The 14,887-nt window shown below is 39.2% G+C and overlaps 1 protein-coding gene across 1 annotated transcript in view; it reads left to right on the top strand.

Moving 5' to 3' along the window:
- Positions 1-14,887, top strand: part of ITGB5 (integrin subunit beta 5) — a 201,803-nt gene that overhangs the window by 68,421 nt on the left and 118,495 nt on the right. Inside the window, exons 5-6 of the mRNA XM_044670031.1 lie at positions 9,926-9,948; positions 11,902-11,921. Of these exons, the coding sequence (XP_044525966.1) occupies positions 9,926-9,948; positions 11,902-11,921 (43 nt within the window). The remainder of the gene's footprint in view (positions 1-9,925; positions 9,949-11,901; positions 11,922-14,887) is intronic.

The raw sequence follows: 14,887 nt of genomic DNA on the forward strand, positions 1-14,887 counted from the left end.
GAGGTCCTAGGTTCAAATCTTGCCTCTGACACGTCCCAGCTGTGTGACCCTGGGCAAGTCACTTGACCCCCATTGCCTAGCCTTTACCACTCTTCTGTCTTGGAGCCAATTCACAGTATGGACTCCAAGATGGAAGGTAAGGGTTTAAAAAAAAAAAAAAAGAAGTATTATCTAAAGTAGTGATTCCCAAAGTGGGCACCACCGCCCCCTGATGGGTGCTGCAGTGATCCAGGAGAGTGGTGATGGCCACAGGTGCATTTATCTTTCCTATTAATTGCTATTAAATTAAAAAACATTAATTTCCAGGGGGATAAGTAATATTTTTTCTGGAAAGGGGGTGGTAGGCCAAAAAAGTTTGGGAACCACTGACTAAAGTAATACTCCCCAACCTTTGTATTTGTTCAGCCATTTCAGTCATATCTAACTCTTTATGATCTCATTTGAGATTTTCTTGGCAAGATACTGGGATGGTTTTCCATTTCCTTCTCCTGCTCATTTTACAGATGCAGAATCTGAGGCAAACAGGGTTAAGTTTGCCCAGAGACACCCAGCTAGTATGAGTCTGAGGTCAGATTTGAACTCAGGAAGATGAGTCTTTCTGACCTCAAGCCCAGTGCTCTACATACTGTGCAACCTAGCTGCCCTCTTGTGACTATGGGGACCTCTTTTTAATTTGAAAATACATCACAAGCAGCATCTAGGTGGCTCAGTGTATAGAGAGCCAGGCCTGGAGATGGGAGGTCCTGGGTTCAAATCTGGCCTCAGATATATTCTAGCTGTGTGACTCTGGGCAGGCCACTTAACCCCCATTGCCTAGCCCTTTCCATGCTTCTGTCTTAGAAACCAATGCATAATATTTTTTGTAAAGATATTTTATTTTGTATGTAATGTAAAGACATGTATTATATTTATTATAAATGTATAAAGTGTAATATAAAATGTAAAGACATCAATTACATTTAGTAACAAATTTCCACAGTTTTCCCAAAGTTATATGATCCAAATTGTCTTCCCTCCCATCCCTCCCCTCTCCTGGAGCTGGCAAGCGATTCGATCTGGGTTATACATCAATACACAGTATTGATCCTAAGACGGAAGATAAAAGTGTAAAACATGTATATAATATATATATATATATATATATATTTCACAGACTCATACAAGATAGCAGTTGTACAATAGTATTGATTAACTGAAAAAAATACCTTAATATAAATTTAGTAAATCTCTTAAATGAATCTTTATCTTATAAATCATAATAGCATCTATGCATATTTGAAATACAGTTGTATGATTTTGTACAATATTTAGTCAACAAAAAAGCCTGCCTAATTATGAACTTTTTCAATCCTTATTATAACTGTTTCCTTCTCCCTCACTCCCAAAGCCCTCTGGGTCTGTGGCCCAGAGTTAGAAAACAGCAATCTAAGAAATAACTATATTTAGAGAGATAAGTGAGGAAGGCCAGACATGGACAGGAAGTCTGAATATTTATTGCAATTGTTACTTGATTACTAAATTTTCATCAAAACTGTTTACATTTAATGGGAGGGGGTTGGGAGGAGGGGAGGGAAAGAGCATGAATCATGTAACCATGGAAAAATATTTTAAATTAATTAAATAAACTTAATTAAAAAAACCTGCCTATATTTAATTTATAGTTTTCGCCCTCAAGGAGTTTGCTAGGGAAGGCTGGATTAGCAGATTTTTCATGCCTTGTGCCAACTATTCCCTCTTTTCTTCGCTCCTGTGCCAAGGTGATATGATATCCTAAAACCAACAAAAACCAATATGAAGGATGTGTGTATGGGGGTGTGGGATGGCAGGATCATGGTGGCAGTGATGGTAGAAGAAATCCGCAGAGACATTATTCTCTGTTCCTCCTTGGTCCCATGGAAATCTTGTTATCTCAGCTTTATTTGGCACCAGCCCTTTTGGCCAGATGATGGCTTCCTGGCTTTGTGGGAAACATTGTAGATCACCACCCCTGATTAGGTGGCCTTCACAGCTCAGCTAGGGATGCTAAGGGTGGTCTCTTCCACATGCTGATCCAGGCCTGATTTCACAGGACTTTTTTGGTTTTGTCAGCCTAAGCAAGCTAGAAGGAACTAAAGGGCACAAAGGTGGGGGCATGTAGGCAAATAAATTTCTAGGTTTTGGAAAACCATTTAAGAAATAATTTAAGTACCTGCTATATGCAGAGGACTGTGCCAGGCACGGGGGGAGACGCAGATTTTGAGACATAGCCCCCAAACTCATGGAGCTCACAATCCAGTTGGAGAATATGTTCTATACACAAATAATTATGACATATGGTGAGTGAACAAGAGAGGAATAAACAAATTGTACTAGATAACATCTGAGGACAGATCAGGAGAATATAATTAGGTAATTACAGCTAAGGAAGATTAAGAGAAGCTTTTTGAGGGCGATGCCAAATGAATTGGCTTTTAAAGGATGGATTAATCAATTTTCCTTAGAAAGAGATCTTAATGTTTTCAACTGGTAGTTGGCCATTGGCTTACTTAGCATTTGAAATATCTTTATATTTTAGAGTTTTGTTTTCAAGAATCCTCTCTTTCCTCAGCCGAATTCCAGGCCCTGCCAGGGAGTGTGTAGTCCAGGAAGGACATAGGACTTAAATGGATTCTTTGTTCATTGTTGAAGGTTAGAGCAAGAGCTAAATGACAGGACCAAACAATGGCTTGTTCTCTTAATTAAAATGATTAATTCCTAGCACTAGAAATGCCTTTTTGGTTCATTCTGTTCTAAGGCCTTACTAGCTGTGTGATCCTGGGTAAGTGACATAAACCCCATTTGCCTCAGTTTCCTCATCTCTAAAATGAGATAGAGAAGGAAATGGCAAATCATTCTAGTATCTTTGCCAAGAAAACCTGAAATGGGAACACAAAGAGTTGGACATAGGACAACTAGATGGCTCAGTGGATAGAAAGATAGTCCTGAGGTAAAATTTGGCCTCGGACATTTCCTAGCTATATGGCCCTGGGCAAGTCACTTACCCCTAATTGTTAAGCTCTTACTGTTCTGTCTTGGAACTGTTACTTAATTTATACTTAATTTGGAAAAAAATTAAAAAGAGTTGGACCTGACTAAAATGACTGAACAACAACAAATTCGAAGGCCTTCAGGATGGTACCCACTCAGTCCCAAGTAGGTGAGCATATTCCTTGTCTTTAAAGGTCACCAGAGAAAAAGTTGTTTTGCTCTAAGTTCCTGATGAGCAATTATGACTTCGTGCCAGGCTATATCACTGTTTGGGAAGGTTCTGGATATTCATATGTACCTCTAAAATCTGTTGAAATTATATTTGTTTCCTTCGTGGGTGTTGTAGAATTGGATAGTTTAAAGGTTAGCCATTTGAGAAAATGTACCTCAGCATTCTGTTCTGGATGGATGTGTGGGTAGGTGGAGACCAGTGATTATGGAACAGATACTGGGATGATGTGTGGTGAACAACTTCCCATTTCCCTTCCACAATTCATTATCACAAGAGATTTGCTCATGGGTATTGGGAGAGAAGAGGGAAGTTTTGGGATATAAAAGTGATGCAAAAACAATAGCTATCAATTTTTTTTAAGTTAACAGTTACTCAGAGTGGTACAGTCAGTAGGCAAAGAATTTCTCTCTATATTTTTTTAGCTTTCCTTTTGAATGAGATCCTGGATGTAAAGCATTTTGCAAAATTTCAAACTATATAAATGCCAGCTATTATTATTGTCATCATTTCTGCTGTCACTTCTGTTTATGAGTAAATGGTTTCTTTCATGTACCTTTGACCCTGTGTCTATTTTATTCCCATCTACTGATTTCAGAAGCCATCCATAGCTTGTTGAATAGAAATCTTCAGTCTTCTGATTTGCCCAGAATAAAGGGCCCTCCATTTCCATTTCTCATTCATTTGGCTAAATTGAATGCTCCCAGGTGATAAGAGCCTGCCAAGCCCCTACCCCGCATGGGAGCCTGACAAGGGCTTCAGTGTGTGTAGGCAGGCCATTTCCCCCTTCACAATGCACAATGTTTCATTAGAACCATATGCCCTTGAGATGGAAACGATAAGTATTCCTATCTCATGCTGCCACAGCCAGTTCTTTGTTCAGGTTCTGTACTGATGCTGCTTTAACCAGGAGAGTTTTTTAGCTACGTGGCTTTAAGGGTAAGGAACGGTCCTGTTTGGGGACTTCAATCCCATCTGGAAAGCCCAGCACTGGTGGAGATTTCATTTACAAAGAAGACCACCTGTTTTTAGGGACTTTCTTTCAAGGCCAGTTTGCTTTGAATTAAGTTTTCTGATTCCTCACCACCTTCACAGTAGCCACTTTTCTAGGTAAGACGTTATGATAAAAGGGTCCAAAGCTAGGGATCCTTCTCTAGCTAGTGCAAGGATTTGTTCCGGTGGAATTGTACTGTGTTGGGTTGGGAAGAGCTAGTATGTATCAGACTCAGACCTTGAACCTAGTCTTCTTGTCTCCAAGGCCAACCAAGACTTCCTCACCTTTTCTGAAAGAGGCATAGCAAAAAGACCGAAAGGATTGGGCACAGCCAATGATTAGGAGAAGGAAATCGGGCTGCATTGCCTTTGGAGAACTGGGCCATCTGCTGAGTGGCCTCAAACTGTAAGATGCTACAAAAGCTAGTCTCTTTGCTATCACTCATTCCTCTTCCAACGGTGCAGAATGACTGTGAGTCTTTCAGCAGAATCAACATTATGCCAAAGGGTAATGGAAAGACTGATGAAGGCAGCTAGGTAACTCAGTGGATTGAGAGTCAGGCCTAGAGATGGGAGGTCCTGGGTTCAAATCTGGCCTTAGACACTAGCTGGGTGGCTGTGGGCAAGTCACTTGACGCCCATTGCCTAGTCCTTATTGTTCTTCTGCCTTAGAACTGATATTAAGTCCAAGGTAGGTAAGGTTTTAAAAAAAAATGTAACAGAGAAAATGAATAGTTCCACATATAAAAAAAGTGTCATTTTCCTCATGGTTCCTGGTCTCTGGAGCTGGAATTTTGTTCTTCTGACAAGATCTTAAAGGTATATCTTCCCTGCATCTCCAGAAACTGTCCTTAAGTGAGCAACTATCAGATACCTCCAGAGAACAGCCCGCTAGTTCAGATAATCTCAGGAGATAATTAGAGGTGCCAGAGAAAAAGCACTGGCTCTGGGTTCAAATATCAATTATGCCACTTACTACGGCAAACCCATTTGAAGGTGTTTGGGAGACTTCTGAGGCACTAGTTTTTAGAGGCTTTTGTATGAGATGAGGGTATTCGATTGAATTGCTTCCTTTTATTCTTCCTAGCAACCCATGGCTCCAAGGAGCTGTGGCATGCACAGCAGCAATCCTAGGTAGGACTATCTCAGAGATGATTTAGGGTAGCCCAATGGCCTCAAACCCATTGATGAGTTAGGGGAATATGGACCCTGAGCATGTGAAGACTTCTTCCAGCAGAATGGGTGGATAACAGTTTGTTCTAATGGCCATAAAGGCAGCGGGCGCACTTGGAGAGAAGACATCAAGATCAGCTACTTTGTCCCACGCCATTGCCAGTCATCCTGACTTCTGTCCTGCCACCGAACTTGGATGATTCTGGAAGAGAGAGTGAGGCTGATGACTTAATGCAACTCTATCTCAACTTGAATCCAATTTACTTGCAAGTCAAGACATCACCCATTTTGTCATTGGTCCCCTTCGAAAGTGAAGGATGGGTAACATCAACAAAAATAGCAACACATTACAGTGGAAGGAATGCTGACTATGGAGTTAGAGGACCCCCATGGGTTCAAATATTTGCTCTGATGCTTCCTAGCTATGTGAGCTTAGGCAAATAACCTAACCTCCTTGGGGGTTCCCCATCAGATTCCCTAATCAGTAAATTAAAAGGAGTTGGAGCAGATGACCTCAGAGGTTCCTTACAGTTGGAAATCTATGATCCTAAGACAATTCTCATATGATTAGGGTAGGGGACTGAAGAGTTCCTTTGTAGACAAGAAAAAGTTCTGGAGTCTGGACTAAAATATGTTACAATGGGTATTTTGGTGACCAGTTCTGATACTTGAAACCAGTCAATGGTAGTTCTTCTGAAGCTCCTGGATACAACAAAATTTGTTCTCAACTGAAACTTCCAAAAGGTCTGATCTCCCAGTTTTTCAACAACAAAGTTCTTATGGTTTCTTTTTTATCTCATGCTTGATGACTTTTACTCTTTAGCCTTCTATCATACTTCATGGCCACATTCATGAAGTTTAGAAACTTAGTAAATTGTTTCCTTGCATCTTTTCTTCATTTTTTAGTCATCCTTATTTCTTTTCTCAGTATCTGGGATTTGTTGCCAGTGGACCAGAAATGCAGGTTTGTGAGGGCTTTTTAAAAAATTTGTAAAGATATTTTATTTTATCAATTACATGTAGTAACACATTTCCACATAAGCTTTCAGAAGTTATAGGATCCAAATTGTCTCCCTTCCCTCCTGGCCTCCCCTCTCCTGGAGCTGGCAAGCAATTTGATCTGGGTTGTACATGTATCATCATGCAAAACATATTTCTTTATTATTCATTTTTATAAGAGAATAATCATGTTAAACCAAAACCCCTAAATAAAAACCTAATAAACCAAAGTGAAAAAAGTATGCTTTGATCTGTATTTTGACCCAACAGTTCTTTCTCTGGAGATGGATAGCATTCTTTGTTATAAGTCCCTCACAATTGTCCTGGATCACTGTGTTGCTGATAGTGACCAAATCTATCACATTTGATCATTCCACAATATTGCAGTTACTGTGTACATTAGTCTAATGAAATAAAACCCGCTATTCCTGGAAAGGACATGCCAGACAATTGTCCAGTGGCTCCAAACACCCTTTCAGATTTCCCTATCCAAAACCTTGAAGCCATCTATCTTTAGGTCTTTTTCTCTAGCTTTTCTCTAGCTCTGAACCTTAAGAAGTTTCCTGGGGGCACTGAGAGGTGAAGTGATTTGCCAGTGGTCAACACAGCTAGTCTGTGTCTGAGGCCAACTTGAACCCAGGTTTTCTTGAATGCAAGGCTGGGTCTGTCTCTTCATAATGTGGTAGTACCTTTACTTTTTATTATTTTTAAACTCTTCCTTTCTGTCTCAGTAACAACTCTAAGACAAAAGAGTAGCAAGGTGACTTGCCCAGGGTCACATAGCTAGGAAGTGTCTGAGGTCATATTGGAACCCAGTTCTTCCCTATTCCAGGTCTGATGCTCTATCTACTGTGCTGCTTAGATACCCTGATTGCTTTTACTTAAGCACAAAGAAGCTGCTTTAATGTTTCTATTGAATAAATAAATCAGTGAGCATCAATTAAGCTCCAAAGGTATATCAGTTTGCAGCTACAAAGACAGAAAGCAAAGCCAGTGGCTGCCCTCAAGGAGCTTATATTCTACTGAATGAATACTTTTCAACTAAATGAGTAGTAGATGCTTATAATATGCCAGAAACGTAGCAGATAATCTATGGGAATAGAAAGGAAGTGATAAATCACAGCCTCCCATCCTCCTGCCTGAAGAACTGTTTTTTTTTTTTTTGTTATTGTTTATTTGTTGTTGTTTTCTCAGTTCAACAGCTTTTTATTGAGTGCCTATGAACAATTTACTTACAACTTTTATGACCTTTTCTTAGCTTTTCTAAAATACAAGGAGTCCTTTTCAATCTCATCCCCTTTCCTCTTAGACACTCAGCATTTCTCCTATGAGCCTCTGAACGTAGGATATCTTCTGGTGCCAGAAATAAACAAAGGAGGGAACTTCCAACACAGGGCAAAGTCCCTATCTAAGAAATTGATTTTAATCAAATGTGACACTCAGTGGCTACTTAAAAGGACACAATTAAATTAAAATTAGTGTTTGTTCTGGAGAGTAGGGAAGGACCCTTTACTTAAATATATTACAAAATTCAGACTTTTGGCCTTTCTCAAGGGTAGCCTGCAGTAGTAAGATTTTCACTCTATTTAGTGTACCGTGTTCTGTCTTGTGGCAGAAGACAATGTTTTGGGGTTCCCAGCCCCATAATTTATTTTCTCCAAGAAAATACATGTTTTATTTCCTTCATTGTTAAGAGTCTAGCTACTAAACCATTTCTTAAGAAGCCTGGGAGCTGAATGTAAACGTAAGCAAAAGGAACCAGAGGCCAATGAGGACATGTTTATTGTTATAAGCAGACTTGGATATGCTCCTGTGTCAGGGAAGTGGAAACTAATCACAGGAAGAATTCCAGGGATACTTAGAGTCTCGTGGTTGTTATTCCCTGGGTGACGTGGGAATTAACCATCCTGAGTATGTGTTCAGGCATCTGGAGTGGGATCCTTGGCACACATCCCTGCCTCATCTTTTCCCTACCAGCCCATCCTCTTTTCATGCCTGAATAAATGACTTTTGTAGGGATTTTGTATTGGTCTGACCTCCAGAGAATCTTTTTTATTTGTTGTTTATTTGTTTGTTGTTTTTTCAGTTCAACAGCTTTTTATTGAGTGCCTATGAACAATTTGCTTACAACTTTTATGACCTTTCCTTAGCCTTTCCAGAATACAAGGAGCCTTTTTAAATCTCATCACCTTTCCTCCTAGACACTCAGCATTTCTTCTATGAGCCTCTGAACATAGGATATCTTCTGGTGCCAGAAATAAACAAAGGAGGGAACTTCCAACACAGGCAAAGTCCCTATCTCAGAAATTAGCTTTAATTAAATGAGACACTCAGTGGCTACTTAACAGGGCACAAGTAAAAAATTATATTGTGAATACAGCAAAATGTGCCATTTTTCTATTTGTATTCCCAAGATTAGAGTAATGATTGGGACAGCCTGACTATGGAAGCCCAAGGTAGATAGAAAATTCATCCCGAGGCCAGTGGGCAGTCCAGCAGACCATCCTGTAGCTAGAACCAAGGACTGTGTGAGGAAGAAAGGATCTTAGAGTTCATCTACTCCAACCCTTTCATTTAATAGATGAGAAATATGAGGCTCAAAGGATATCATCTGATCATAGATTTTAAGCTGAAAGGGACTTTAGAGGTATCTTGTCCAATCCTCTTATTTTATAGCTGTGGAAAATGAGTTCTAGAGAATTTCTAAGAATCTTGCTCAAAGTTACTCAGTTACTGGAATTTGAACCTACATCTTCTGACTTCAAATCTAGCCCACTTTTGATGCATTACGCCTCTCCTGAAGCCTTTTGTCCAGGTCACACAGTTGGAAGTTCTAGGACCCAAACCCAAGTCTTTCTGAATGTTTTGATACCAGGTCTAGTCATGTTTCTATTATACCACATATAATATGTGGAAACACTATAGTTTGAAAGTGAGAGAAAAAAATAAAGTCTTTTAGATTTTAGTCTTGTCTCCAAGAAGCTTAGCTATTTGATATTTTCATTCTCATTGACGAGAATGACAGCAATGCCTATCCTTTCAGGAGAAGCCAGGAAAATGTACTTTAAAAAAACCAAACAATCCAAACAGAAACAAAAACCCCTAAATTCTGGCAATATTATAAATCAAGATTGTTTTGTGTAACTTGTGACTTTTTACAGTGACACCTGGTGGTCTCCAGGTATTGTTGCACAGGCAATTAAAAGACCCTTTAATTTTGTTAATAATGAGTCTTCCCTCTTCTCTTTTTTTCCTTTCAATTCAATCACATAATTTTTTTTAAGTCTTTGGTTTTTTTTTTTTGTTTTTTTTGTTTTTTTTACATTTCTTAGAACTCCCTAAGTAGATCTGCCTCAAGTTAAAGCCTTTGTAACCTAAAGCTTAGAGTCATGGTTTCACTGACATTTCTGGATAAGAACAGGTATCATGGGGAAAGAGCATGACCAGGACTTGGGAGATCCAGGTAATGTGTCACTGCCTATCTCTATGATCTTAAGTAAGTCAACCTCTCTAGGTAGTAGAGAGCTACAATAGGTTTCCCTATGCCAGTGATTCCCAAAGTGGGCGCCACCGCCCCCTGGTGGGTGCTGCAGCAGTCCAGGGAGGCGGTGATGGCCATAGATGCATTTATCTTTCCTATTAATTGCTATTAAAATTTAAAAAACATTAATTTCCGGGGGGCTAAGTAATATTTTTTCTGGAAAGGGGACGGTAGGCCAAAAAAGCTTGGGAACCACTGCCCTATGCTATAAAATTGGATTCTATGAAATAAACTATCTTTGTCCTAGTACTAGCTCCTATTCCATCCAGTTTTCTTCATGTATACATTGCTAAGTACATCGCTAAACTGATGGCTCTTTATTCAACTTCACCTCCAGACTTAACTCATTTAGGACGATGAGATATCTTTGTTCTTCTTAAGGACTTAAAAAGGTGAATGAATATTCTATATGTTAGCTTGGTTTCTGCTCTGGAAGCTCCCATCCGGGAGTCACAAAACTGAGTCAAGTCATCAAGCATTTTTAAGTGTCTAATGTGTTCCAGGAGGCAATGGAGACACAAAGCAATGTAAAAGATAGTCCCTGTTCTCAAGGAGCTCACAGTCTAATGGGGGAGACACATATAAACAACCACATAAAAACAAGATACACAATACATTGGAAATAATCTCAGAGGGAAGGCACTAGCATTAAAGGAGATTGGAAAAGATCTTGCAGAATTAGACTTGGAAAGGATCTTAGAGATTATTCTGTTGAGTTTATGTTCAAACAAGAATGCTCTAATATTTCCACATAAAGTAGTAAGTCAGCCTTTGACTGAAGACCCCCGGGTGAGAAGGGAGATTCATTACTTCCTGAGGAAGCCTCTTCCACTTTATTCAGATAGGTTTTGTTTGGTTATTTTTTTCTTTCCTAGTGAGTCTAAATCTACCTTTTGAGTCTAAACCTGCCTTTCTATGACTTCTACCAATGGTTCCTACTTCTGCTCTCTGGGGCCAAGCAGAATTAATCTAATCTCCTTTCCATATGATAGTCTCTCAGATATTAAAGACAGCCATATGGTTCCTACCCCTTCCCCTTCTCTGCCCTCCCTCCCATCTTCTCCCCTTTAGACCAAATACTGCCAGTCTCTTAAGCTGCACCTCATGGCATGTTCACAAGATCCTTCATCATCCAGATTGCCATTGTCTGTATGATTTTTAGTTTATCCACTCACATGGACAATTCTCTTCACATGGACACGGTCATTCTCTTCCATCCCTACCCCATGTTTGATTTAACTGACTATTTGTCTTTTACCTTATTCTGTGTAAATAAACAATTTCACTTGAGAAAGATCTGAGATGCCTTAAGCTTTATATGAGCCAGTAGTATGGTAGGATTGCTGAAATAATAGAAAACAAAACAAGCAAAAATACCACTAAAGCAATATGGAGCTCCATTAATTGAAATATGGTGTCTCCATTCAAGGGAGACAATAGTCTTCCTGACATCTTTGCTCATGAGAATCCATCTGGGGTATTATATTCATTTTCATCATATTTTAAGGGGGCTATTGACAAACAGGAATGTTTCCAGAGAAGAGAAAATAGGACATTGAAAGCTCTTACCAGCCCTATCAGATAAAGAAAAGTTGAAGGAACCAGGAATGTTTAATTTGGATAAAAGAAGGCTAAGGGAGACACGACAGTAGCCTTCAACTACATGAGAAACTACCAGGGGTAAAGGGACAGAGGGGAGTTTAGAGAGTGACTTATCTTGGCTTGATCCAAGGATGAACTCTTTTTAAAAAAATATTTTATTTTCCCAAGTACAGGTAATCATTTTTGGCATACTTTCCCTGAAATTATAAGATCCAAATTGTTTCCCTCCCTCCTTTCTGTCATCCCTCCCAGAGATGGTAAACAATTTGATCTGGGTTATATATGTATTATCATGTAAAACTTACTTCAAGAAAGAAATTTTTAATGGATCAAATTGCCTAATTCTGAATGGTCATAGTACCAAGGTCCAGAGGTCATGTGGGTAGTATGTGGCAAGCTAGTATTGCAGCCCAGGTCCTCTGATTCCAAATCCAGCCTCTCTTTCTGTCTCACTAGGCTGTCTGGTAGCAAACTGTTCCCTTAGAAGGTCAATGTACAACTAGCTATGATGCTGGAGAGAGGACTCCTGCATTAGGAAAGATAGTGTGATATATTAGGCAGAAGGCTAGATTTTGAATTCAAATGCCTTCTATGAAATTTATTGGTCGCACACACAGGGGCTATTCACCAAGCCTCACAGAGTTCCAGTTTCTTTATGTGTAAAATGGGAAAGGTAATTCCTATCACACTCACTTAACTGAGTGGTTGTGAGACTCAAAAGAGATACTACATGCAAACAGCTTTGTAAACCTTAGTGCACTATATGGGCTACTCCAGTATGGTGGACTAGAACCAGCATCCTTTTTGGAGTCAGAGGACCTGGCTTTGATTCCACTTTGGATACTTTCTTTCTGTGTGATCTTGGGAAAGTCACTTAACCTTTCCAGAATCTTAGTTTTCTCATCTGTAAAATGCTGGAATTGAACTAAGTAATCTCCTTGGTCCCTTTCAGGTCTATGTCTAGGACTCTATTCTTTTTTTTTTTTTTTTTGGTAGGCGTTTAGGTCAGATCCTATATTAAGTCATTTTCAATTTAAGATTCTATTTTTTTAACCTTGGCATACTCTTTGGCTTGAAATACTCTCCCTCTTCCACTCTTACAGACCTCCCCTGCTTCCTTTAAATCCCAACTAAAATTCCGTCTCCTACGGAAGCTTTCCTCAATCCCGCTCAATTCCAGTGCCTTCTCTCTCTTGCTTATTTTCTCTGTCCTGTATAGAGCTTGTTTTGCATGCAATTGTTTCCATTTTGTTTTTCCCATTAGATTGTAAGCTCCTGGAAGGCAGGAACTGTCTTTTGCTTCTTTTTTGTACCCCTAGTGCTTAGCACAGTGCTTGGCACATAGTAAGTGCTTATTAAATATTTATTGATTTGAATAACACATTGATCCTTTTTTTTTTTAATCTGTAAAATGACTTGGAAATATTCCTTCCAAGCTATTTGGCCTTCTGTAAATGTAGCAAAGTCAGCTCTAGGGCAGTCTCTACAAAGCTCTCATCTCATATTCCTGCCCATTTTACCAGAACAACCAGCTCCCTGGGGGAGGTGAGAGATGAGGAAAGGGACCAATAGATGACCTTGGTTCCATGACTCAACTTCCCCAAACTATTATTCATGGATGGGTATGAGTTTTCCTGTAGACTCTGGACTACCCTGGCTGGTCCCCAGTGGATTTAGTGTTGTTGTTCTTGAGATTTGGAGGACCTACACTGATAGCATAGTTGACTTTTTTCTAAGTCACCATCATACTCTGTTTATATGTACTCTGTCTACATAGTTTGTTGTTCTTTGGGCTCAGTTGTTGGCTCAAGTAACATAGTCATCTGCTTAAAGCTTAGGAAAATTAGAGGGAGCTTTGGCCACCTGCATAATCTCTGGGTTGCAAGAATCCAGGCCAGTGGCCAGGAGACAAGGTGAGTCATAAAACAACAGTTTTGTCTGCATTCCCTTAGTGTGTTTAAGAAGAAGAGAAACAAAGCAAATGATGCTTAATTTTCTAGAATCTATAGCACATGCCAAATCCAAAGGCCAAAAACTGATATAACCACAATATGACCCAGGACTAGTCACTTCATTTCATTTCTATCTGCTTCAATTTCTTCAGCTGAAAAGTGGGAAATCAACAGCACCTACCTCACAGCATTGTTTTGAAGATAAAATGAGGTAATTTCATAAAGCACTTAATATAGTTCCTGGCACATAATAGTTACTTCATAAATGCTTGTTACTTTTCTCAGTCTTAAGGAAGAAGAGTTTATTTATATTGAATTATTTTTCTGTTAGGTTCCTGTTGACCCAACCAATTACTTGAACAAAGATTTCCCTTTGCCTTTAGTAAAAGAGATAGTGTTTAGATTTCAATGTATCTTTGGATTCCTTTTTTTTTTTTTAACCCTTACTTTCCATCTTGGAGTGAATGATATGTATTGGTTCCAAGACAGAAGAGCAGTAAGGGCTAGGCAATGGGGTTAAATGACTTGACCAGGGTCACCCAGCTAGGAAGTGTCTGAGGACAGATTTGAACCCAAGACCTCCCATTTCTAGGCCTGGCTCTCAATCCACTGAGCAACCCAGCTGCCCCCTACCTTTGGATTTCTCCTGGGAGAACCAGGCTCTGGCGTCTCTTCCACTACTTCCCATTCTTATTAAGGTAGAATAATTTTCTTAAATAATTGTCTTACCCAAGTGGTAAGCAGATGAGTTGGGATTTGAATTCATGTTGAATGCAAATCCATTACCCTTAATACTGGATTATAACTCTGTTCAGTCCAAGTTCCTCTACTTTTTCTTTTTCTTTTAAAACATCATGTTTTAATAAAAATATAATATTGAAAATGAATGCAATTCATTTAAGTTACCTAGAATTATTTATGGGTCAATTAATTTCAGTACATAAGATAACTTTTTAATCACTTTCTCTAAATACCCATCAGGATTCTTTGTCCATTCATTCTTGCTTCATCTATGGTTGTAATTAGTGCATATTCCATTGTTCTAATTTCCCTTTTTAATTTGTGTTGTTTCATCAAGATCTTTCTATATTTCTGTGTATTACTCATTTGTCTTTCTTTTTATTTTTTTTTAATGCTTACCTTGTGTCTTAGAATTAATATTGTATATTGGTTTAAAGACAGAAGAGCAGTAAGGGCTAGGCAATGGGGATTAAGTGACTTGCCCAGGGTCACACAGCTAGGAAGTATCTGAACTCAGATTTGAACCCAAGACTTCCTGTCTCCAGGTCTGGCTCTCAATCCACTGTGAGCCACCCAGCTGTCCCCTTGTCTTTTTTTTAATGACATTATAGTACTGTACTCTGTCATTTTAATGAACTGATTTATTTGACT

This window comes from Gracilinanus agilis, chromosome 3, assembly GCF_016433145.1.
Source record: "Gracilinanus agilis isolate LMUSP501 chromosome 3, AgileGrace, whole genome shotgun sequence".
Lineage (NCBI taxonomy): Eukaryota > Metazoa > Chordata > Mammalia > Didelphimorphia > Didelphidae > Gracilinanus > Gracilinanus agilis.